General features: G+C 44.8%; 1 protein-coding gene across 4 annotated transcripts in view; it reads right to left on the bottom strand.

Moving 5' to 3' along the window:
* The window catches only part of ABCA1 (ATP binding cassette subfamily A member 1), a 96056-nt gene extending 74915 nt beyond the window's left edge, over nt 1-21141 (bottom strand). For 2 of the 4 annotated variants that reach the window (XM_075020984.1, XM_075020988.1), the window contains exons 1-4: nt 21000-21141; nt 20567-20658; nt 18198-18237; nt 4553-4699 (exon numbers count right to left, since the gene is read on the bottom strand). In XM_075020984.1, the coding sequence (XP_074877085.1) occupies nt 4553-4618 (66 nt within the window). In that variant the 5' untranslated portion in view covers nt 4619-4699; nt 18198-18237; nt 20567-20658; nt 21000-21141. Of the gene's footprint in view, nt 1-4552; nt 4700-18197; nt 18238-20566; nt 20659-20907 lie in introns of all 4 variants that reach the window. The other 2 variants (XM_075020985.1, XM_075020987.1) reach the window with 2 other exon arrangements.
* Between the last annotated feature and the right edge of the window lie 3589 nt (nt 21142-24730).

The raw sequence follows: 24730 nt of genomic DNA, 5'->3' as shown, positions 1-24730 counted from the left end.
TGAAAGAAACCTTCCAATGAATCTTCCCAGCAATGCGCTGAATTTTTGGCCTCATATTTTAGAAGTAGTGGGAAGTACTTGCATCCCATTCTCACAGTGAACCATTAAGCTTCTACCCCAACACATCAGGCATGGAAATTGTGCTTGTGCATAGCTATGCCAAATCTTTCAGTTTCAGTGCTGCAGAAGTATATTGGTATCAGGAAAGCAGAGCTACTAAGATTAATCTCATACCTATTGTTTTGTTCTAATGTATGTTTGTTCCCAAAGGTAGGCACCTACTGGCCCAGGGTACCTACAGATAGGCAGTGAGTGTCAGGCAATGACATAAAATTTAAGACAAGAATATAAGAAAGGCCTGCTATTAAATGCAGAGCATTTTTTAGACAGAGAATTGAAGCACAGAAAAATTCACTAAGATCAGCCACATCCCACAGACGCTTCTGAGACACAAACTAATGTTTCCAAGGCTTGAGCTTCACCAGCCACACTCCTCCTTTCCCACTCCAGAAATGCTGCCTAAACATGCATTTTAGGTAAGCCACGAGACAAGGAAAAACTGAAAGCTTTTTGTTGCTGCTTATGTTTTTCCTCCTTTGGGAGAGGGAAACCAGGGTGTTTTCTCAGTCAAGTAAAGAGAAATCTTTTCCCCTTCTTTCCTGGAAAACCCTGTCTTTTCTAACAAGATGTCTACATCATTCTTACTACAAGCCAGATAGGATAAGACCTGCATCCCAGTGGGAGAGAGAATCCACACACAAAAATGTGTTTTCCCATGTTACACCATTAGCAGCTAAAATTAGGCTCTAGACACTCAGCACAAGGCACTCCATGCAAACTTTGAGGTGAGACTTCTAGGTGATTACTATACCTCCAAATAATCTCACACTGTAAAAACAGTGCATTAAAACAAATGCCACTTCATCCAGCAGAGGAAACCATCTAGGATGGCTCTTCGCAGATACCCTTAATTGCTGACATCCAACCAAACAGCAACCCTATCTAAAAGACATGACAATTGAGCATCAGAGGCTCCCAGGCACTCCTGGTAACAGTGCCAGCCTCTGCAAGATGAGTTTGGGATACTGTTTCCCACCTGTTATTTTTCATGCACCTACTGTATGACTACTGGATGAGAAACTCCACTGACACCATGCCAACAAAGATGCCAGGAAGATGTCTCACTATCTTTGGTTTCTGTTTTCACAATAAGCAGTGTAGTGGCAGCACACACACAAACCACTAACAGTGACAGCCTGCTTCATTCTGCATTAAAAAGTGATCTGGCTCCCAGAGGTCAGAGATGCTCAGAGCTAGGACACTAACAACTTGTCTACTCCTTCCCTTTTCAGGATCCCCTCACAGCTGCTGCCAGGATGATGTAGCAGGACTTTTCCTCCTGTTGACAGAAAGGTGGCTGTGAAACCAGGACAAGACATTCCCTTTGCCAGCATCGATGGCCATGCTCTGGCACACATCACGGCCCTCTGCCACCCTGGCTGTAGGCAAGGAGCATGCATCCCAAGTGACTGCTACTACACTGTCTGGGGAAGAGTGGTGTCAGCTGGGCTTGTGGAGGCTTCTCAGGGCAACCAAGGAGGCCAGAAAGCCTCTTGCAGCCCTGCGACTGCTACAGAACCAGCAAGAAAATGCTGCCCTTAAGTTCAAGCCCTGGCTTGCTTGGAGAAATATCAGCCCCAGCCACACCACACTGGGGGGGGACAATGGTGCCCAAATGGCCCTGTTGTTGAACGGGGAGCCTGGCTTCCTGCACACATAGCTCCTCTTTCGCATGCCTGGTGATGGTTAATTACAGATTACACAATCATGAAGGTAACCACATGTGGGCTGTATGCTTCTGCACAGGCAACATGTCTAACTTTGCAGATTGACAGGCTTGGGGAGGACCGAGAAAGGTGGGATGCAGCTTGGACTGACCAAGTTGCACCTTTACAGCTGAAGACTGCTGCATCATGGCAGCCAGTGAAATGCTACTTAGTGAAACACAGCTGGCAACTGCTGCACCAGAGGCTTGCACAGGGTCAAGCTCAATGTGTCAGCAGCATTTCAACAGAGAGTTTGGACTCCCTGGCCAGCCTCTTCTGCTGTTCAACAAAAACTGAATTCTCTTCCTTTTGCTCCAAGAGGTCAGCAGGTTCCTTCCTCTACTGCTTCCTGACCTTCCTGTGACAGCACTTCTCATCCACTTTGGCCTTTGCAGAGGAAGACACAGGGATACTAAAGGAGACACATCTCACTCCTATTTATACTAAACAGATACTGAAAAATCAAGTCCCCTCACCCACTTTTGTCCTGCAACTACTAGATCAGCCTGGTAAACAGTGAAATGAATCTTCAAACCTCCATCTCCTCTGCTACCCCTGCTCCACCTGGAGTTGAAGGAGGAACATCTCATTTGCACATGGCAGGTGAATTCAGAGGCAGCACTTGGCCAAGAACAAACGGCCCCTAATTTTACTGAAGCTAGTCCCCAAAGCAAGCCCAATTTACACCAGTTGGCTGGTGATGCAGGGTACGATTAAATATTGAGATCTACACTGTGTCAACAGGAAATCTGTTGAGCAAGAGCTAACCAACTATCACCCCATCTCACTGCCAACCACACTCCCCCACTTTCATGGTCCAGTTTCAATGCAGGGAGCTACAAGCAGCTGACCAGTCTCTCCATGCAAGTTTGAGGGGTTCTATTTGCAAGACAGCAGGGAGAGAGAAATGTTTTTGCAGTGACCCCTGAACATGATTTTTCTTTCCTCCTCTCCCCCTGTAAACTCCTTTCCCCCCACTGCAGTGCAGTTGGAAGTTATCCAGTACAAAGTAACACTTGAATTGCACACGTCAGGCTGAGCTTTGAACCCAGCTTTCGCAAGGCAGCCCAAACTCACAGCAACCAAGGAGAGGGTTTGGTGGGAAGCAAAGGCTAGCCCACACTTCTCGTGGGAAGAAGGGTAAGGATCAAACTATTTCTGGGCTACAGCTTCAGTTAAGTACAAATAGGAGAGCGCCATCACCAATACACCCAGCTCAAGGACCCTGGTCTCCTAACAGTAAAGCAAATAGATGAATCAACGTGCAGCCATGGTCACAGCATGGCAAGAAGAGATATTCTGCTACTTCTCTGCCATTTTCTGTTAAGTGGCCTTTCCTTCTTGACATCTTCAGGTAAAGCCCAAATGGGAACCATAATGAGAAAAATCCCACAGATACATGCAAATCACATAGAAACTCCTGCCATCACTGGCAGCTCTGTAACCACAGAGGTATACAGGAAAGTCAAATATGCCATGAGCCCCGTTTGCCTGGTTTTATTTAAGAATGGACTAATTCCAGCTATGAATTCACTGGACACAACTCCTATGAAAACAAGCCTCAGACACCTGAGCAAAGACTTCAGAGACTGTCTCCATCTCCAGTGGTGAGTATGATAGCCTCGCCCCACCTCCTCTCCCTTGTGACTCTGAGTTTCTAAAACAACTCAGCCACAACCAGCTGGCAAGTAGCCTGACATTTGCAGGGTTCAGAAAGCTTATCAGAGAGACCACTTTCCACTCACCACCTCAGTAACTCATGTTCCCTTCACATTCCCTACTCATACCTCCTCAAGGTCAGATTTAACAGGACAGATCCTCTGCACAGACCTGTTGTACAGGACATGCCCTTGTGCAACACAGTCATCCCCTAAATCCCTGGAGAGGAAACAGCATGTTTTCTATGGCTTTTTGCTGTCTGCAGGAGTTACAGCATCCTGTGAGGTCTCATTAATGTAAAGGCAGAAGAATTTTAAGAACACCATACTGGATTTATGCTCCTGTCAACACAAGAAGAAACTCTTGTTGCATATTTTCTATCTGAAGAGGTGTATTCCCACACGGCTAACAGATGGTGAGGCTAGCACTTAAACTAATCAGAACACACCTTGGTAGAAAAACATCAGTTGCCTGGATTTGTCTCCAAGCCAGTGTAAGAACATCTCTCATGCCAGTCACTTAAACTATACCTCCTGTTGTAAAGTTACAAAACAGGCTTGGGTTTCTCTCCCTGATTAAAGAGATTGCAGATGCCTGCTATTGCCTCCACCACTTCTGCCATTACAAAGTGGCACAATTTTGTTGCTGTTGTTGCAGCCTGCAGCATTCAGAAGCTTGTGGACTCAAGCACACATCCCTGCAGTCTGACAATGCCCCACCTGCAGAGCTGAGCAGGTCATGGCACAGGTTTTCATTTCATATCTTCCTTGCTGCACATGGCAGTCACACACCCTCTCTGCCTGGTCTGACATGAGCATTTCAGTACTCTGACTCTCTCTCATGTTGGGATTCAGGACAGAAGTCTTGATCACCTTTGAGCCCTCTGGTTTCTGTCCACCCACCACTCTCTTCAATTTGAATCCGGTCTTTCCAAAGGCAGACCCAGTTGCTCTGCCAGGGACCACTAGAGGTAAAACATTAAGATAAACGATGTTTCCCCGTTCTGCTGAAGAGCAAGCTATAGGGCTACAACTTAGACCTCAAAAACCTCTTCGGCTAATACTTACAGTCTGTCGTCTTCTGTAGGTGAAATTCTTCCATAGCAGCAATCCCAGCTGCGTCCAGAAAGCCATCTTCCTTCAGCAAAGCCTAGGAGCTCCCTTTGTGCAGCAGCAGTGGCAGTACAGAGCAGAGGTGATGTGGCTGGGCATTAACTAGAGGGGGTGGGGTGGGGGGAAGAGGTGGAAAGGAAAAGCTGTGTCAGTCATAACAGAAAAGGCAACAAGAAAGGGAAAGATGGAGGCTACACTGTGTGACCCCATGTAACCCTGCAGCCCACCATGGCACTCCCCACTGCTGCCTTCTTACCCCATGCACTCCAGCCAAGTCTCACAGGTCTCAGTAAACTCAGATTTAGACTGTCTCTTACCTCAGAGCTCCGAGACACAAAAGAATGCAAGACCTGCAGGACAACAGTTTTCTTCCTTCCTGCCCAAAAATCCAGGAACAGGAACACCCCAGAAGGAGGAAAAAAAAATCATAGGCTTTGAAAGCCAATTTAGAGACCCCTCTGAATGAGACTGAGCCATACAATTCAACCCTTTTTTTTTTTTTTTAAGCTTCCTTCCATATTTACTTTTATCATGGTGAAAAGCCTGCTGCCAAATTAGGAAAGCCTTTGTTTTGAAGTCCAGTCAATACCACCATTTGTAGGAGAAAATGCTATGCTATCAACAGGCAAGTGAGAAACATCCATTTCCTTGAAGGTCAGTGACTAAGAATGACCCTGCAGCCATTCACATTTGGATAAAGTGAATGGAAAATTGCTGTTGAGTCAGTGTTCAGGTCTTGCAGCTACCTGGCATCCACTACTGTTGTGAACTAGATGCATTCAGTATGCACCTTGCAAGAGTATAAGAAAGTATAATGGGTTAGAAAAACATATTCATCTCTTTGGTGGCTATTAATAATAGCATGGTATAGGCTTGTGTACACACAGACTTTCAGCAAGACTCAATAAAATGGAAAGATGAGCTTATAGCACATTAGTTAAACTTCATTAAACCTTTCTTCCAGAATTAATTTGGCATAGCTTAATTTACTTTTGAGTTTGAGGCCACTTCAGATTAAGAGTAGTTTCATTCTGAGTAATCGTCCACACAGGAATTTAGTTAATCCACATCAAATTAATTCTCATTTATGTACTTGAATACACTCTGTTGACAGGGTCAGTGTTAACAGGACAGCTAGCAGCCGATCCAACACACAGTGAGCGACCATTCCCTCCAACATCTGTTAAACTGGGAACACACATGCTTTTGATTCTAGTGTCCCACATACCAGTACCCTAGCCCTGTGATTCAGAGTTGCATGCCTGATTGCAAACTGCATTGAAAAGGTTCCCAAAAATCCACAAGTGTGCTAGGAACATAAGACTTCCTCAGGAAATGCTCTGACCAGTCCTACACTGGAGTAAGACGAGATGGTAAATGGCCATTCTGGATGTGAGCTTTGTGTTAATGAACACTTGGGGCCTTCAAGTCTCATCCAAAAGTAAATTCCATTATTACAATGACTTGCAGATTAAAAACTTGTCTCTAATAATATAGGTCTGTGTTACAAAAAAGTTTCCCTAACATGACTAAGAAAAACAATTAAACCCATTACACTGAGTTCTACTGATAATTACACTGTAGTATCACAACAGGACAACAGTGTTTCTTAATGCCAGTACGGGGGGGGGTGGGGGAGAACAATAACAGACACCTACAAAACCCTACAAATTGTACCTCCTGTCAGCACACAGGCAGCTGAGAGTACAGTCAGCATGAACTCATTAACTTCTGTTAGGTGCTGCTGTAATTCACTGACATGACCTCTACAGATGCTCCTTCACAAAGGGATGCCCAACTGATCTGGCAGGATTGCTTTCCTTCCCTGCCCACTGCTTCCTGCTGGTTGGAGCACCCTGACACTAACACATTTCAGCTGCATGCACATCTCTGGTAGATAGCGAATTCCCAGAGCAAGACACTTGACAGGCTAATAGCACATCCACAGCAGGGGAAAAAACCTGCCCTTCGTAGACAATCTCAGAGGACAAACCCTGGCTGCTGAGGACTGTGCACGCATGCTTATGGACCCAGAGCACACCTTTGCTTACAGGCTTGGATACAGGGGGGCTTTGCAGGACCTCCTCTGCATGTCAGTATTACAGATTTAAAGCTGCAATTAATGTGAAACCCAGAGACAAAACTAATAGGGAATATTATGACCCCTCCTTTGTACCCCCTCCACTGACCCATTTCTGCTCTGGATTCAGGGGACTTAGCAACAATGCTTTTACTCACCCTGCTGAGCAACCTGGACTGCTACTCCCATAGGGTACAGGCACTCCATGACCACTAACTTGGTGCAATAATCTTTCACAGAACACCAGGAGAAGTGCTCTTTTCAAGCATTTTTCCACAAGGACACTGGTCTGTGGGCCACAGACCTCCATTTGCTTTGCTGTGTTCTCCAGCGTGCCACAAAACATAAGCCCTTCTGCCCAAGTCCAATCCTGCAGCCACTGGACAAGTTTGGCATACAGAAGTAGAGGACAGGAAGGGACTGCAAAGCCTTCTACAATCACTTCCCAGCAATTACAGCTAAATACCGATTTCCACACGTACAAAGGGCCACAGGAAGAGTGCAGGAAGGATCCCAGGGAAAGCCAAAGAGACCTTTGGCATTCTCATCAATGGAAATACACCCAACTCCTGTGCCTTAATACCCTGCTCAGAGACAGAATAAAATCTGAAGCAGTCTGTGGGGTGTTTGAGCTAATCACAGGGTAGCTGGTTTAATCCATGCCAGTGAAAATTCCAGACACTGGTCCCTTGCAGCTACAGTCAGTCCACAGGATCCAGAACACAGAAATACTGCTTTATAAAGGCTGTAGGGTTCACATTGGACTAGCAAACTGTAGTGAGATAAGGGCACATATTTGATCATCTAACAGACCTCAGCTGATCAGCAGAAGCCTGTGCAGCCAGAAAGACTCAGCTGTGGCTTTCTGCTTGGACTCCAGCTCTCTGGAGTTCAGCTAAACTTTACTGGGAACAAAGCAAATGTTCTGGCCTTCAAATAAGGCCAGTTTGCCTAGATACAAGTTTCAAATGAAGGAAGAATACAGATTTCTAAGGACTGTGCCTGAAGACTGAAAACCTGGCCCAGATACAGGCACTACCAGCTAAGTCCCTACATCAAACTAGGGGACAGGGCCTAACACTGGACTAATCACCAAGAGCACAAAACCTGAACTCAAAGCATGCCCAGTTCTTCTTCAAAGATATACTCTGCCCCAGTATGTGTTACAGACTGGGTAATACAGGTTTGTTGATGCCTAGAGCTGTCTCTGATTTTGATCCACACAGGCTGATGTATTTGGTTCACTGCTGACACAAGTTAAATAGCATCAGAAAATGCTCTGCAAACTAAGAATCTCAGAGGAAAATGGGTTAGCATCCTTTCAGATGCTCTTCCAGCTGACAATAGGCAAGAATTGTAAGCCAGAGATGCAGAAAACTGATAGACCCAACACTCCCACCTGAGCTGGAGCTGAAGTCCATCTGTATCTCCATTTCAGACTGGTCTGTTAAGTTCAACATAGCTGGGAAATCCAACTTTCCATTTAGCACTGCAGTGACAAAAATACCAGCTAGTTCCCAATGCGGGCTTTTGTGCCTCACCCAAGTAAAATTTTGAGCCAACAGTAGGTATCGGTGATCACTCCTGACACTTACCCAGAACTGCCTAAATCAGCAATACTCTGTAAGAGTAAGAAAAGCTGCATGAATTCATCACCATAGCATAAGTTTTCTGTGATGTGAAGTACCACAGCTCTGCTGAAGAGAATGGGGACTTATATCAGCCAATACCAGACCCATCCTTTTAAAGTGCAATCTCTTGCTTTTATAAAGTGCTTCCTCTGCGAAAGTAGGAAGAATTCCCTCAAATGCAACAAATAGTGCAACTTAGTTGGAGAGGTCTTTGTGCAAGACACGCAATTTTCACATCCAATCTCTTCATTGTGTGAACGCTGCAAGTTTTCCAGTAGAGGTAGGTACCAATATACAGCAATTTTAAGCCTAGAGGCATCAGGCTTACTCCTCTTCATCACCCAGAAACCTATTTTTGTCTAGCTCTGCTTCAGCATTTCTCCACATCAGCATACACAACAGAACTGCAAAACCTAGACTACAGAGAGCACACCAGGGGAGACTCAAATTACCCAGAACTTCAGGGTAAACCTGGCAGCTGTCTAGTAACTCAGGTGCAAACTCAAACTGTGACCTCACCACAAATAAACAGGTATCATCAGAAGGAGCTGCCTTATAATCAAAACAAGTAATGCGTGTTTGGAATAACGTCCTGAATCAAGGCACATGCCCTGTGCAACATGTAGATACAGCAACGAGCATTCAGTTAACCAGCCAGCCAAGAAAAGGTAAGGATTAAGAAGCCATTTTGTATTTAGCCAGCAAATAAAAAGCAGGGATCCAGTACACAGAGGTCCTTACATGCTCTACCAAGATGCCGCTCAGACTTGTGCACACTTAACATGCTGTTTGTCAGCTGCCTCAAGTTTTCCCAATTCCTTACAAAAAAACCACACAGGAGGGATCAAGTAAAAGATGTCTGAATGCTTCCCCAGATCTTCTGATATGAGTTTCACCCCAGTTTCTCCCTAGGGAAAAGCTTACCCTTACACAAGAGCTCATTTAGTTTGCAGAATCACTGGACATGAAAGGATGGGCAGGAGGTGCAGAGCGATCTGCATGTACCTTCTGATAGAGCCTGAGATTCCTGCTTTGCTCTTAGCATAGTTCTAACACCAGGTCAGGACCTTCTCTACCCAGCCAGACCAGCAACCACAACACCCACCGTACAGTTAAAGCACAGAGGTCCACACACTTGTCCCCTGGTCTGCCTGCCTTTGCAGAAGGCTCCCTGCACATGACATTTCCCCCCACTGCAGAAACCCTGCACAGCCTCCAGACGTACAGGGCTGCAATTCCATCTCAGTGTGCAATTCAGAAAATGACTCTTAAGAGAAAGTTAGGTTACAAGGCAACCTCTGAAAATGCTGACAGTGAAACACATACTTTGACCAACCCTTTCTTTCTAGATCAGTGCTACCCACTACTTGGAAGTGGAATGGCTGCTGAGAAGCCCATTAGCTGGTATGCCAAGAGTCTCCAGCCCCAATCCATCTAAATACAAAGCAATGTATTTTTACAGCTGTAGATTTAAAGAGCAAAAAAGCTCAAGTGGCAGAGAATCAATTCCCCACCCCCATGCCTGGTGTCTGTACTAAGTAAACACAAAACAGCCTTCAAAAGCAGCTTTCTGCAAACAATGCAGCTGTTTGCTTTCTTTGGGGGACTAAAAAACCTTTCCCCTAGAGAAGAAATCACTATTTAGACAGGGAACAAAGCAAACTTATCAAACCTTATGACACTGGAACATCTCAGGATTCTGGTAAGAGGCTATATAGACCCTTTATCTCTCCACCAATGACTTAAACCCTGTCCTGGTCAGCAGAGCTAGAAGCTTTTACTAGTTGACGAAGGTTCAGTGGCCTTCATGAAATCAGTTAAAAGACTCTGTCCTGTTCCCTCAGTCAGATTTCCCACATCACAAAAGCTACCACCACTGGTGGCTCTCCACAGACCAAGCAGCCATAGAGAGTACCAACCTAGTATCTAGAGATGATGCCCTTGGGAAGGGGGGAAAAAGGCATTATTTGCTGGACACAGCCCAGGTTTGAGCTACCAGAACCAGTGCTGTTCCTCTCCCACGAGCAGATGTGGTACAGTACCTCACACTTTCTGCCTCAGACAAAAAGTTGTACATCTGCTTAACTCGATAGCTTTTGCCTACATATGTAATCAAGTCAAACAAGACCCACTTCGGAAGAAAAGGCGCAAGTAAAGCACAAACACCAGATTTCAGCAGAAATATAGTCCAATTTGGAAACACTGAGAAATGTCTTGACAGTTCATTTCCTTTAGGCAGTGTCAGGCTGCATACTGCAGAGCAAGCAATACCATGAGCCATGTCAACTCTGCAAAGCCCAGATCCAAGGTCAAAGTCCCCCAGTGCTTCATACACTGTCAGTTGAGAGCAGGTCCCAATGAGGGCTGTGAGCACCAAGGCAGGACAGAAGTGCCTGCCTCATGAACTGACCTTTTGACTCAAACAAGACAAACCATCAGAGAACCAGCGGCCTGGATGGGCATCTGGGTAACAGAGGTGCAGATTAAGCCAAGAGTCCAGGATTAAATCCACATCTGCCAAAGTGAGGTCTAGTGCCTTGGCCACTTCTCTACAGAGCACCAGCATTTTGTTTCTTCCAGCAGAGTAGCTACAACCAAAAAAATCACTCTTATACAACTACATCCACTTTGTACAACCTATGACTGTGCAAGGCCATAAGAAGCTCTCAAGGCACAAGTATTTGGAGGACACCTTCACCATAACTTCCACAATTCCCAGAAAATGAAAAGCACTTTGCACCTATGCAACTTCAAATGAGACTAAAGGAGGAGGGAAAACAGCATTAATCCCAGTTCTGTTGAGATTAGGCTAGATAAAGAGCAGCTGTGGACAAATGCAAGCAATTTTTTATCCTGCTGCTAGACATCTAACTGGAGATAATATCCACAGCAGAAACAGCCAGTACATAAAGAATCAGAAGTAATGTCCCCTCTGTGATCAAAACAACTCACACTAAAGCTTGCAAAACCCATAGAGGCAAATCTGACATTCTCATCTCTAAAACTTTCCAAGAAGTCAAAAAACTTACGGCATCTACTAGAGCTCTAGGAAAGAAGGGAAACTGCCACCCAAACGATGATAATTTTACAGGAATAGCAGTATTGCTCTTTTAAAGTAACCTTCTAACCCAAAGAGTCTGAACCAAGTTACAAAAAGGTGCCACAAAAAGCGTTGGCAGCACAGAGTTCAAGCAAATCATCTGAGGCCACAAGCAAAGCAAAAGCAGAGATGAGAATACAACCACCAGATCCCACACATCTGTCTCCTGGTTTAAGCACTCCTAGACTCTGTAGCAATCACAAGCAATGCAGGATCAGCAGTAGGAGCGTGAGCTTTGAACCTACAGCCTGCTGCCTGGGTCACAGGATCATTATCAGTGGAGCCACACACACACAACTAAAAGCAGGTCTTTCATAACCTGCCCACAGTGGACATTTCTCTCCCATTTGCCAAATGAGTATCAGACACCAAGTTTCCTATTCTATCTAAAAAGCCATTCAGTGAGAAGCGCTTTCCTCTTCAAAATCACCCAGGTCACATCACAGGGTTTATACCAACTCCTTCTTGCTAACAATGTTATTGGAGAGCTTCTAGGTCAGCAGGCAAGAATTTAATTAGGACCACAAACAACAATATTTGGGTGGCAATTCTTGGCAAGATCCTCAACTAGTTTACATCACTTTACACACACTGACTACTTGGCCTTAGGTTAGGTAGTAAACAGGTTCTGGCCTTGTTCTCCAGTGCTTACTAATACTGAAAGGAACTAGTACATTGCTTTTAGCATGGCCATCCACATGCCCTCTAAATAACAATGACTTGTATGACAGACACACTTTAAGATCCACATTCATGATAACCCACAACCAGTTTAACGCATTTCCCCTCCTTGAAGAGCATGTCAAATTTTGTAAAACTAATATTAAAGGACAGCACCAAAACATCAGAAAGCTGATGAAACAGTCTCAGGGAATCCCTCCAGCTATCTGCCACCTCTGGTCCAGACAAAACTGAGACACATAGCATCTCACTCATCCACAGGATCCTTACAGCAGCATGCACACAGCTACAAAACACTGAATAAATGACTTCCCTTTGTTACCTAAGGGGGCCCAACCTCACAGAACACTGGAGACAACTAGTGGAAAAGGACTCCTCCTTTTAGCACAGGCTGACAAAATACCTATTCACAACCTGCTTTAACTGCTGCTATTAAACCAACTAGTGACGTAACTCGTGCCCAATACTAGGTTCTCCTTGCTCCGCTAGGTACTACACAGAGAAGGGAGCCTGGATCTTGCTCTGGCAAGAGTTGGAACTAATATAATGTCATGTTAGGGGCAGAAATCTGGCTTCTTGACTATTTAGGCAAAATGGCAAGGGATTTCTAAAGGGACCTAGCCTTGGCACTACGACTGAGCAAATGGATTTTTCAATTTATGTGCTGGATTTATGTCTGAGCCTTCCTGAATGCTCCACTATGAACAGCTGAGCAGATGATCATTTTGAAAGACCTGGCCCAGAATCAACATAACGAGCACTGAAATCCCCAGCCCTAAACTCTTCAGAGCATCCATCTTGTTCTTCTGTCAAAGCTGAACTCCTAAGATATACTTCTGGGCCACAGGTGGGCCCATCCCTACCAATCAGAAATAAACCATAGGGGACAGTTTCCCAAAGAATCAAGCACTAGCTTGCGAAGTACTCCATAATACAAATTGGACTACATTTTCTGAAGTCCTCAGTGCCTCCTTAGACATTCACACAAAGCCCCATTTTCAGAAATGACTGATGTTTTATAAGCTTTCCTTGTGACACAACACACCAAGCTGTTTTGAAAACCCATCCCAGGTCCCAGGGGAGCAATGTCTGCCTACCAGAATGACCACAATGACTGGTTCTTGTTACTTCTAGCATGCTCAAAAGGCTCCTTGGTGAAAACCAGCGCAGCTCAAATGCAATGGAAGATGTCAAGCTTGCATGTGCCACAGCTGGACTGACCCAATGAAAAGCAAGTGCAAGAGACTGTGGAATGCACTTAGGCAAGAGGAATTGCTTAAATGTCAAGTATAACACTCAAGATGAAATGCAATCATCTATTTTACAAAAAACCCAGCTTCCACTGGAAGGTTGCAAAATACGTGAAGCATTTCAACTTTCAATATTACACTGAACGTCCCCTACTTTCCCCATACAAAAACCCCCAGAATCTAGTCCATTCTTCAGCAAAAACAAACACAGAAGCTGATTTGCTTTATCACGGCCAATGTCCAAAAATCCATAGTCCACATTAGCAGGTATTTTTTTTCTGGCTCTCAAAGAATGAACTATTCTCTAGTGGAATCTAGAAATAATAGAACATCCTGCTAAAATAACAGTTGCAACATCTGAGCTCAATTCATGCCATTAAGATTTGATCTCTGAACAACTATACTATCATCAGTACACAGTCCGCAAAAAGCTGTGTTACACAGCTTCAGTCACTTTTTCCAGCTGATGACGCATCCTGTTTAAGGGCATTATCTTTGCAACTAGGAGAAAGGGTGAAGCATTTCACATTGCAAAAGGTAACTTTTCTGCTTGGAAGCAACCTCGAGGGGGAGAAGGAAGTGAGGGCTCCCCCAAGAAAATCATCAGCCTGAACAAATTTTAGGAAAAGAAATCCATGAGCTCAGAGGGCGTTAGGACAGAAACACTTCCGATCACCATCCCTTCCACAGCACATCCTGGTCACTGAATCACTTTAGACAAAGCAGCCATAGACCCGGTTTAACAGAGTGTAACACTGGTAAGTGCTCCACAATCCCACTGCAGAGTGGCTGGAGCATCACTGGCATGCTTACATCTTCCACTGAACAAAGTTACCAAGCCTTGCAGCTTTGCCATCATGTTGATAAGGATCTTTTTTGGAAAGGAGTGTCTTCTCCTACATCTTGTTTTTGTAACTTGCTTTTCATCTTGGGAGAAGACAAGGACACAAACTGTGCCCAGTACAAGATTAAACTGGAGTTTGAGATGTATGCCTGCCCTGAAACATCAAAAGAAACTTTACTGTTATTTTCTTCTTCATCTTTGCCATGTAGGACCATCATGCCATAAACCAGCACATGTGTTCAGTAGCAGGGCAGAACACAACATGGCTTACACCGTAGAAAACATCCCAGTGGTGCCTTTGAGATTCACTGGCGTAAAGAATAAGCTGTCTGTTAAGCTTGATATCTATACAACTGCACCGCTACCTGTGGCATAGGTATAAGTAACAGCAGATGAAACAAAAACATCCCTGAACTACGCAGAAAAACGTCAACCAAGAAAAAGCCTCCAGCATAATGAAAGGAAATGACATTGTTGAAAAAAAAGCAATAAACTGCCAAAGGCGGTATTTAGCAGCCATTGTCAGCTTAAGCAGAGTTTGATCTTTTAAAGCCTGCAACAAACAGAGCCACAACAAGACCTTACCTCCCACATGGCTACCATCTAACCATATGGGTTTGGCAGCTAGTAATTCACTGAAGTGATAAACAGATGTCCAAGTACTTTTGAAAGCAGTGACTGTCAGCTATGAGAAGGAATGAATTTCTGATCAACCTTGGCGACCAATACAGAGTTCAATAACCACTTATCTCTGAAGTTATTCATAGAAGAACATGAAAATAGTTGGCACACACAATAAGAAGGACATCCGTGTGCCTGCTGTGGCAGGTGTGGCACAGGGCAGCTAGCTGGGAGCACTGCTAGAAAGCACATGCCAATCTTCCCCGTTTTGCCTGATCCACAGATGCAACAGTTGTTCCACACACTTTGTATTCTTTAACTCCAGCTGTACAACCCATAACCCTACTGCTGAAGCTTCAATCCTTAGGCTCAGCATGACAGTTAACAGACATGCAAAGCAAGCTAATGTTTGCCTATTTTAACATCATGCACAGATCTGAGAGAGGACGACAGAATTTGTTCATGTCCTAAGCTACATCTGATGCACAAGGATTCATGACAGAGCTTCGTTAGTTTTCTCCAATAGTTTCAACAGACCAAGCACCAAGGTGAAGAGCTGTGGTCTACTCAATTTCAATCAAGACTCAGGACACAAAACACTTCAGGTAAGCACAGAAGTGGCATGAAATGCCAAAACGAAAAGCAATGAGCTTGCAAGAGATAAATATAACCAAAAGTTTTGCAAGTTTTTAATGCATATAGGATCCAAAACATACATTTTTTTCGCTGAGCTTAGGATATCCTTAATGGTGCTGAGAAAGTTCCACTGGGGCAGACAATCCAGTTGACTAAAATTATGTCTGGTTTTATACATAAACACAACTGGGAAGATAGATGTAGTTGTGTGGAATATCAAAAGCATGTCACAAGAACTGGGAATGAAGCTCTGGAAGACACGGCAATCAAGAGAACAAAATAGTAACCCAAGGAAAATAAGATCTGAAGAAATCTGAAAACAGGTGGTGCACAGGTGATGGTGTCAGTTTGCTAGAAGAAGGAAGCAAGTCCAGAGCTCTCCAAAGACAGTAGAAAAAAATCCTATTGCTTACTTCAGGATGAGTACCTAAATATAGGTTGGAGAGAGCTGGGAAACAAAGCAGTAAGAATTGCTACTCTGATTTAATAGGATAAAGAATAATTAAAATATCTAAAATCGTTTAAAACAAAGAAAATCAGATAATAAGCACATTGCTCATTGGTAGAACAAAACTACAAATGCAGGGTCAATTTAGTTCATTAAATAGGAACATTTCATTTAGGGGAGGAGTAGATTTTGAACTTTGACTCTTGTACTGCTACCAGAATGAAACATCCATGTGTCCATGCTCAGAAAAGGTTGGTGCTGCTTTACTGTTTGGATGAGGAAAGTTTGGGGGTCTTTTAATCCATTCAAATTTGGTCCTAACTCTGCTTTTATCAGCAGCCATAGCCAAACTCTTGTTATGGTAGCATAATTACAATATGGGCAAGAGGAAAAAGTCATCAGCTGATCCCTAGAATATCGATATATTCCCCATGAATACAGCTCTCAGACAAAAGAACATGTATGATAATTTGCCTGTTTCTTCTGAAGGCACAAAAATTCACCTGGAAAAGCAGACACTACATCTGAAAACCTGGGACTTAAACCCAGGTTGCTGACGCTAGCAACACAGCCTACGGTCTCTGAAAAGATGTGTTACCTGCTGCAGGTGAGGGAAAAAACACACTTTCACTTTTACCATGAAGAGTATAAACTTTTGTCATGTCATTGTTGTAACAATGGCAAAAGCAGGTAAGAGGAACAAGCAAGTCATCACAAGAAGATGGGTGCAGGTGCTGGGAACCAGGTTCTCCTGGTCCCTCATCCTGCTCCTGCCACCTACACCACCAGCACTGCTGCTGCTCTGACACCCTCCACATGGCATAATTTTGGCTTTTACTAAGCTAACAACCAAGAATGCTACTGAATATTAGTTGCACAGTTTGCTTGCCTGCTCCCGGTAACAACCATTCACTTGGAAATGGGCTAGTAAAACTGCAGATTGCTTCAGGGAGCCAAGCTAGTAGGGTGGTAACACATTTTGGCCACCTCTATCTTCCACATAGCCCTGCCTGCTATTTGCTAAAATGGAAACCAGACCTCCAGAACGATCTCTGAACTGTGTGGTCAGAGGCTGTGACTATGTTTGCTCTTTCCCGGAGAATGACCTTGCTATCTAGTCCAAACCAGAACAGTATTGGGAAGGCTCTTTTGCTCTCCTTCTCCTATCCAATACCAATTATTCCATAACAAAGTTAGCATAATGCAAACCGATCTCATTGCATTAGAGCTCTGCTAAGCAACACTCCTCCAGAAAATAGCAGAAGAGGAAAAAGGTCAGCTTGTATGTGGATTTTTATGCCAAACTAATGCACATTCTTATTATCTATGATCAAGCTTTTTCACTAATAACCCCATGAATAAAGATGTGAATGCTCCCATTTTTTCCTACAGTGTTAGCCTGTTGTGTCAGGAAAGCTGCATCAACAGTTTTCCATCCTACTCTGTCTCACTCTCAGTCCTTGAGGCAAGCTCACATGCTTTTTCCCCCAATGACAAATGCTAAAAAAGACAGGACTGGCTTTGCTGCTACTTATTTCAAAGAAACAGACAAAAAAAAATATAGAGAACAGGGTACTCCAGTCAGTAGTTCAAATCATGGTAATTCTTCTGAGTTACTCTATATGACTTTTGTACAACCAATAGAAATATAAGACATGCAGCTACAGAATGTGAAATATTTTAACTTTTTTGTGGTGAGCATCTTTTGAACACTACACATAGAGACTTACCATGGTATTTTTAATCTATACTCTTAGTATCAGTAACTGCAGATGTGCATGCTTGTTAACTACACAGAAAGTTTTCAAGCATTCAGGATTCAAATCCTCAGCCAGCATCAAAAGGAGGCAATCTCAGAGTGAATTTCTACCATGTCAGACCTGGAGAAAGTGGGTAGAGTGCATAGCTTCCTCAGATGAGTAAGGAAAATGTGTCATATGTATAAAATGTTTTACTAAACAGTAGGTCCCAACTCTAGCACCTCTCACAGCAGGAGTCATCAAGAATAACCAGCCTACTAGAAGCACACTGGTGTCTGGTCAGCCATGGCCTCTGTACTTATTTCAGGATTTGGTGTGTTGCCCAGCCTAGGAGACCTATATAAACATGAAGGGTGCTTGCTCCGAGGTTACTTAAACAAAGTGGTAGTCTGGTTCCCTTTCTGCTCTGCTCCTGTCATCGCTGTGCTGACACCAGTGCTTGCAAAGCCATGAGAAGACTCTGCACATAAGATGCTGGGGAAAAAAATACATATATATAAAAAAAAAATCACCAACCAAAGAGAATAGAGTTTGTTCTCAATTACTCACCCTGGGTTGGTGAACTCCAGTGCCAGCACGGAGGATGAAACTGATAGGGAGAGAAAAGAGAATGGGCAGTCAGGGGGAAATGAAGGAGGTCCATTACTAGTTCACTAGCAACCTTCAATTACTCTGGTTTAAAGTTCTGAAGAAACCACACCCTAAGAAATATCATGCCTGCATGGTGCAACACATGTGATAAACACTAGCACAGCTGATCACATCTGGCCACCAATGGGTGAGTTCAGTACCAATCCTCCTCCTGCTCTATCTCTGTGGGTCTACCCTGCCAGGTGAACTCACTGGCAAGACAACAGGCTTGCAGAGATGAAGGCAAGGGAAGACTTGCTTTCTGAATTGTGTGTATTATGCTTAACACATGAGAATGCTTCAGCCCAGAATCTGCTTGGAAGGTAAGTCCACAGCTGCTTTCTTCAAGTCACTGAGGCTTATTCCTGAATCACAGCAGACTGTTTTACCCTCACACAGCTGGGGGAAGTTCAGCCTAAGGAATGCTAGAGAAAAGGCTACTCCTGGAACAAAGGCCAAATAATTTTACTGACCTTTTTTTAAACTCATGGCATTTCATCTTCTGTAGTTCCAGCATTTCACCAGGAGCCACTCTTATATACACCGTGGCGGCAGATGTCGAATTTGGTTCCAGACCAAGTCTCTGCTCACACCAATAGCACTGAGCTACGCTTGGTTTTGAAAACAAATTTAGCATTACAAAGAGGGTTTGCCAGCAGCTGCCTGTGGCAAACTGATTTATAAACATGCCTCAATCTCACTGGGTAGAGAGATCATTTAGAAACTTTCAACATACCTGCTTGCACTGCTATGCAGCTATATTCAGAGGGAATTTGGATTTGATATCCAAAAGACTATCATGACCCCTGCAAATGGCAAAATCTCACATATAGCTGCACCTGAGGTGTTTGTTTCACATAAATATCATATGGCTAAGTGTACTTCAGCAGCAACTTAATAGGGGAAAGTTATTGTGCATGGTTGGGGCTAGCTGCATGATTATTACACTCTAACCCCAGATGATGGCAATTGTGATCTCTTGCAACCCAGAGACCAGCAGGTATCTCCTCAAAACACCTACAGCAAGCATAAAAGAGCATCAATTTTTATTATATTTTTAAAGCTAGGCATTCTCAACTTAACAGGTTCAACTTAAATTCTACCGTACAGCTCTTCTGTTCCATGCTACCAAACTTTTATCCACTTTTTTAAGAGCTGACTTCTAATTCTTACCATAATCAGCCCTAGCAAATTATGATTACATAAGAAACAAGGTGCTCCATGTCATGAGTAAAGGCATCAGACTCCTGCCCTTACTTGTCAAGGCCATACCAGATACAGACTGTATCAGACCACTCTTACATAAATTAAAATTCACATTTGCACAATGAATTTCAAAGACCCACCAACAGCATTTACATCTGTTAACGCCAGTAATACACTGTAGAGTCCCAGGTAGCACCCATTGAGCTTAATAGCCTACATCACAGAATCACACACTGATCTGTGCTATGGGAAATTCTTGGCACACATTGCCATTCCCACTTGTTAGGGAGGCAAGCGGTGCCACATGGGCCAAGTACAAAAAGTATTTGCACTGAAAGTTTACTACCATGACCCCCTTTCAAAACTGAGCAAGACCGCTCCATTACAAAAGCCTTTCAACAGCAAGCTTGGCCATCTGTTGTTAACAGAACATCCCCAAGATATGGTTGTACTCTGGAGTACAAACACCAACTCATTTTCAAAGGTACCTCCAAAATGAATTTTAATGTGTTAATCCACATCAGTAATTTTCAAGGAAGTCGAACTCATTTTTAGGTTTCAATTTAGCACGTTTACAAGTATGTAAGCGCATGTTTACATCCCTCTGGGTTCAGTAAGGTCTATTCCAACACACTGAAGATCAACTTTGATCCTCCAAGTAAGTTATTTGTACAACCTGAAAATCTCCAAGGCCAACAGCTGGGGTAAAGAGGGGGGCACTCCTGTTTAAAACCGGCAAAAGTACTGTTTAATATGAACTTTTAATTTAGAATTGCAAGATCTTTCCTGACACATTTTAAGCATCTGAGCAGTGGTGCACCTCCAGAACAAGGCAGCAGTATTTTGTAACAGACTGATGATAGGTTGTAATGTAGCAGTCCTGACATAACAACAGTCTGGCAGGCAGAAGCAAGATATGTTGTGTGCAACTCCTGCCCGTCACAAAAGTGTCCGAATCGATCTTTTATTTTTACGCTTCCCCTCATCCCAAGGCTCTCCCCTCCCCTCACCCTCCGCGACTTTATAGGATTCACGTAGGAGTGAAGGGGATGAAAACCCTCCCGTTATCTTCTCACACCCACCGGGGCTGGAAGAGGCGGTGGTAAGGTGAGCCACCCTACACAAGCGCTGCCAAGTCTGAGTCGCCCCGCTGAGTCGCCCCGCTCAGGATAAGCTAAAATAAAATAATTGTAAAAAAAAAAAAATAAGCACACACCGGAAAAAAACAAACAAAACCAACCAAAACCCCACTATTAGCCCCTTCCCGATTCCCCACCACCCCCTAAACCGTCCTCCGAGCCACGCTCCTGACACGCTGGATACAGCGAGCGGCACCACGCCGGAGAACAAAAACAAAACAACAACAACCAAAAAAAAAACCCCAACCAAAACCAAACCAAAACAAAAAACCCACCCCACTTACTTGCTTTCTTCCTCTCGCTTTACACCGCCTGCTCCGGGCGGAGCGGGGACAAGCGAGGAAGCCCCCCCTCGACAGCCGCCCCCGCCGCCTACCTCCCCGGGCGGTAGCAGCCGCCGTCGGTCCCGCGGGGAGCCGAGCCGAGCCGCCGCCTCCGCTCCGCTTCACCCTGCCCTGCCCCTCTCCGCTCCGCTCCGCTCCGCTGCCAGCGCCGGCCCCGCTGCCGGCCACCCGCGCCCCGCCGCCGCTCTTATAGGCGGCACGGAGCGGCCGGCGGCGGGCCCGCCCCTTCCAGCGCCGGGGCCGCCCAGCAGCTTGCTGTTCCCCTTCCCTCTGCTGTCTTCTCTCCTTTTTCTCTTTTCTTTTTCCTCTTTGCCGCTTTCTTTTTCCTCTCTCTTTTTCTCTCCCCCTCCCTCTTTTTTTGGGGGGGGTCATTTTTACCTTTGCCCTCCGCCGCGGCTGCTTGGCGGGGGGGGACGACACGACGACACGGGGCCGCGGCGATTTGCATGTAGGCGGGCACACTGCAGCCAAAAACAAACTGCGGGGCTGTGTATGTCCGTGTCGTGTGTGGCGTCCCCCCGTGCGTCCCCCCCGGCCGGAGATGCGTGGCGTGGGCTAGCTGCCTTGCTTTTTGCGAAACTCCGCGCTGCCAGGTGCATGAGAAGCATCCCAGCCCCTCGCGTTCGGCTCCCACGTCTGCCCCCCGGCCGACCCCTGGGTAGCAAGAGCAGAAACCTGGGCACTGAGTCACTCGCGAGGTCACCGTGCTCCCACCGCCCTCAGCTCCACACTCGCTCCGCTCCCCGCACCCTCGGAGCAGAGCCAGTACCAGTTGGGCACAGGTACCTCCTCGGCTGTACCAAGAGCGCTGGCCTGGCAAGAATCAGTCAGAAATAATAACCAACTTCAACCGGACCAGATTTGTCCTCCATGTCACTTATGGTAAGGAAAAGGCAAGGACCTGTGAGAGCTAGCACTTTGGTACTTCTCCATAAATAAGGATGAATTCAGTTGTGTCAGTTCCCAGAGAAATTAACAACCATTCATAAACCTTAAAATAAAATCTCAATTTAAAGGTTCACAGTGCCAAACCTGCCTTGCTCCAAACACAAAATCCCCAAATGATGGTGTGTTTTAGCTACCCGAGAAATAGGCTGTGTTATTGATCTCAGCAATTATTAAATTCTCAGATGCTGAGGGTGTCACAGTCCCTCGTCCTCCCAAATGGGCTCCTCCCCTAGAAGCATCACCCATCGTGCAACCCCTTCCCCATTTTTTGCTTGTTACATGGCAGGAGCACTTAAAAACACTGCAGTGCAATCTGTGAAAGTGTAACAGTGCATTTTCAATGCATAAAATGCTCTGTGAATGAAAACAAGTAACACAAAAAAGGCAGGCATCTAAATTATAGTTCCCTCTGCAGACATAATGCACTGCCATTTCTCTTCTGCAGTGAAGCGGCTGATGTTATCGTTCATGCTGTTAATGCTTTGTCTTATTATGAGCAATCTGGATGATACATGGTTACTGAGGGAACTGTTTCTGCAGGTTTCCGGACTTGTATTTTGATGCACAACCTACCACCATTATATTTCAAGTGGCATAGAAATACAAATACCTGAAAGCAAACTCCGGAGAGCTCGGACTGATGGTAATCTGAAATAATACTATGCACTGGAATGTCATAGATAGCAGTAAATATTCAAATTAATAATGCAGACCCTTCTACACTGAATAAAAGCTGACACATTCATTTCAGCAGTGACCCAAGCTCCTTCCCTCAGCCACAATCTCACAGAGGGGCTCAGGGCTGGACAAAATAAAAAAGCTCCTGGTTCTGATCTTGGTTTCCCCAGTGTAGTTGCTACATAACTTCACTGACTTAAACTTCACTCTGTTTGTACCTTCATCTGGTTGTAAAACTGAAATAAAAAATGGCTCTTTAACATATAAATGCAGCTGTGTGTTTTTCACCCTATACTAGACCTTTCCATCTTTATACATTTCCAAACATTTACTGGATCATAATTTCAAATTCTAAAATAAATAATTTCAGCATGATTACTCAGAACACAGGGAGAACAAGTACATTTAATTTACTGTCAGCAGAGTGTTATGGGTCATCCCATGTAGTACAGAGTTTGAAAGAGAGTGGGTATACTGCATAGGGTATTCAAAAGAATTAGTGACATGAGTGGAAACAGTGCTACGTCAATAGCAAAGAGCAAGGTGAAAATTGCCCTGCTACTGGTGCCTCCTTAAACCAGGTTCCTCTCAGGAAAGTGTGGGTTTTTTCAGTATTGTCAGAAGGCTGGATTTTTTAAATTCTGGAAATCGGTACCTGTGCCAACTGTTAAAGCATTTGGACAACATTTTCCAATTAAATAGCTAATATACAGCTGTTCATGAGAAGCAAATAGAGCGTTTAATTTAGTTTGCTCCATTAAAATATCTGTACGATGGTGGGAAATCTTTGTGCACCACTGGACAGCATTTCTCCGCTTTTGCATCCTCCTGGTTGCATGACAGTGGCATCAGGTCACTGAGAGACAAGTGCTGACAAATAGTACAAGACGGATGACAAGGGAAGGGGGCACGGTCAGATCCAATGGCTAGGCTGTACAAACACAAAGTCAATAGCCATGCTGGAATAGTTTCTAAGAAGAACACCAACTATACTTTTATTTGGGTAGCTTGAGTTTTCAGAGTGGATGAGCACATGGGGCTCCTAGAGATTTCTCAGAGACATTTGTACCTTTCAAGTCTTACATCCACAGCAAACACTATGTTGGCTTTTGCGTCCTGTGGAAAGCGTGACAGGTCTTTGCAGGCACAGCAGTCTCAGACAGGGAATTCTGCTTAATTTATTGCCACTTCACACAGAATTTCAACTACTGATTCAGGTACTGAGGGGAAAAAAAGAAGACATAAACAATTGAACACTTCGGGAAAGACCTTTTCGCTCTCCCCAAGCTCAGCTCCAGGTAACCACCTCTTCCACCCCCCTTCCTAGCCTCAACATCCCTCACTTTCAATAGGTGTTATGCTCAGTCCCTCCCAATGCCTTCTGTGAGGCACTGGGCAATGTGGAAAGTTTGGGTCAGCATGTAATGGCTTCTTTCTGCTGTTCCATGCTTCTTACTAACTTTCCTCCACTGCTCCTTGACTCTTACTGTTCCTCTGCTTCACAGTGGGTCCTCCATGGGCCATAGTCTGTCCAGGGATGCCCGTGCTCTGGCATAGGTCCCCCATGGGCCACAGTTCCCTCCAGGGTGTTCCTGCTATGGCATGAAGTGCCTCCCTCCAAGACTGTCTCTCCCTTCCATGTGCCTCCTCCACTTCTTCCTCCTCCATCTCCTCATAGATCTCCTCATGTCTCCTCCAGTGACTCCTGCCCTAGAGGCTGCTGCTCTTTCTTAAATATGTTAGAGCAGAGGTGCCATGTGCTGCTCTCATTAGTTGAGGTTTTGGCATACGGTGGGTTGTTTTCATCCCTTTCAAAGCTGGCTGAAAGCGGCTGTGACTGGCACAGTGGAGTTCATGCCCTCCTCCCTTGTAGGCCCCTGCTACTAAAAGCCTGCCAGTTATGCCCAATACACAGTTCCCATGACATGCACTTTCAGATTATACCTGATGCTTTCTTCTTTTCCAAAGGCTAGTCTTCTGCTTCAACCTGTTCCCTCACCACAATGTCCTTTTGCAAGTATGAACAAGCAGCCCACACTAAGGTCCAAGGCTGGGTGCAAGGGAAGAGCTGCGGAGCTCCAAAGGGCCTGTAGCTACGCCAGTTACTGAGAGGTCAGAAGTCATGTAAATTGCTGTT

Source organism: Buteo buteo, chromosome Z (assembly GCF_964188355.1).
Source record: "Buteo buteo chromosome Z, bButBut1.hap1.1, whole genome shotgun sequence".
Classification (NCBI taxonomy): domain Eukaryota; kingdom Metazoa; phylum Chordata; class Aves; order Accipitriformes; family Accipitridae; genus Buteo; species Buteo buteo.
The sequence above is the reverse complement of the archived record's forward strand: the minus strand, read 5'-3'. Positions and strand labels throughout refer to the sequence as shown.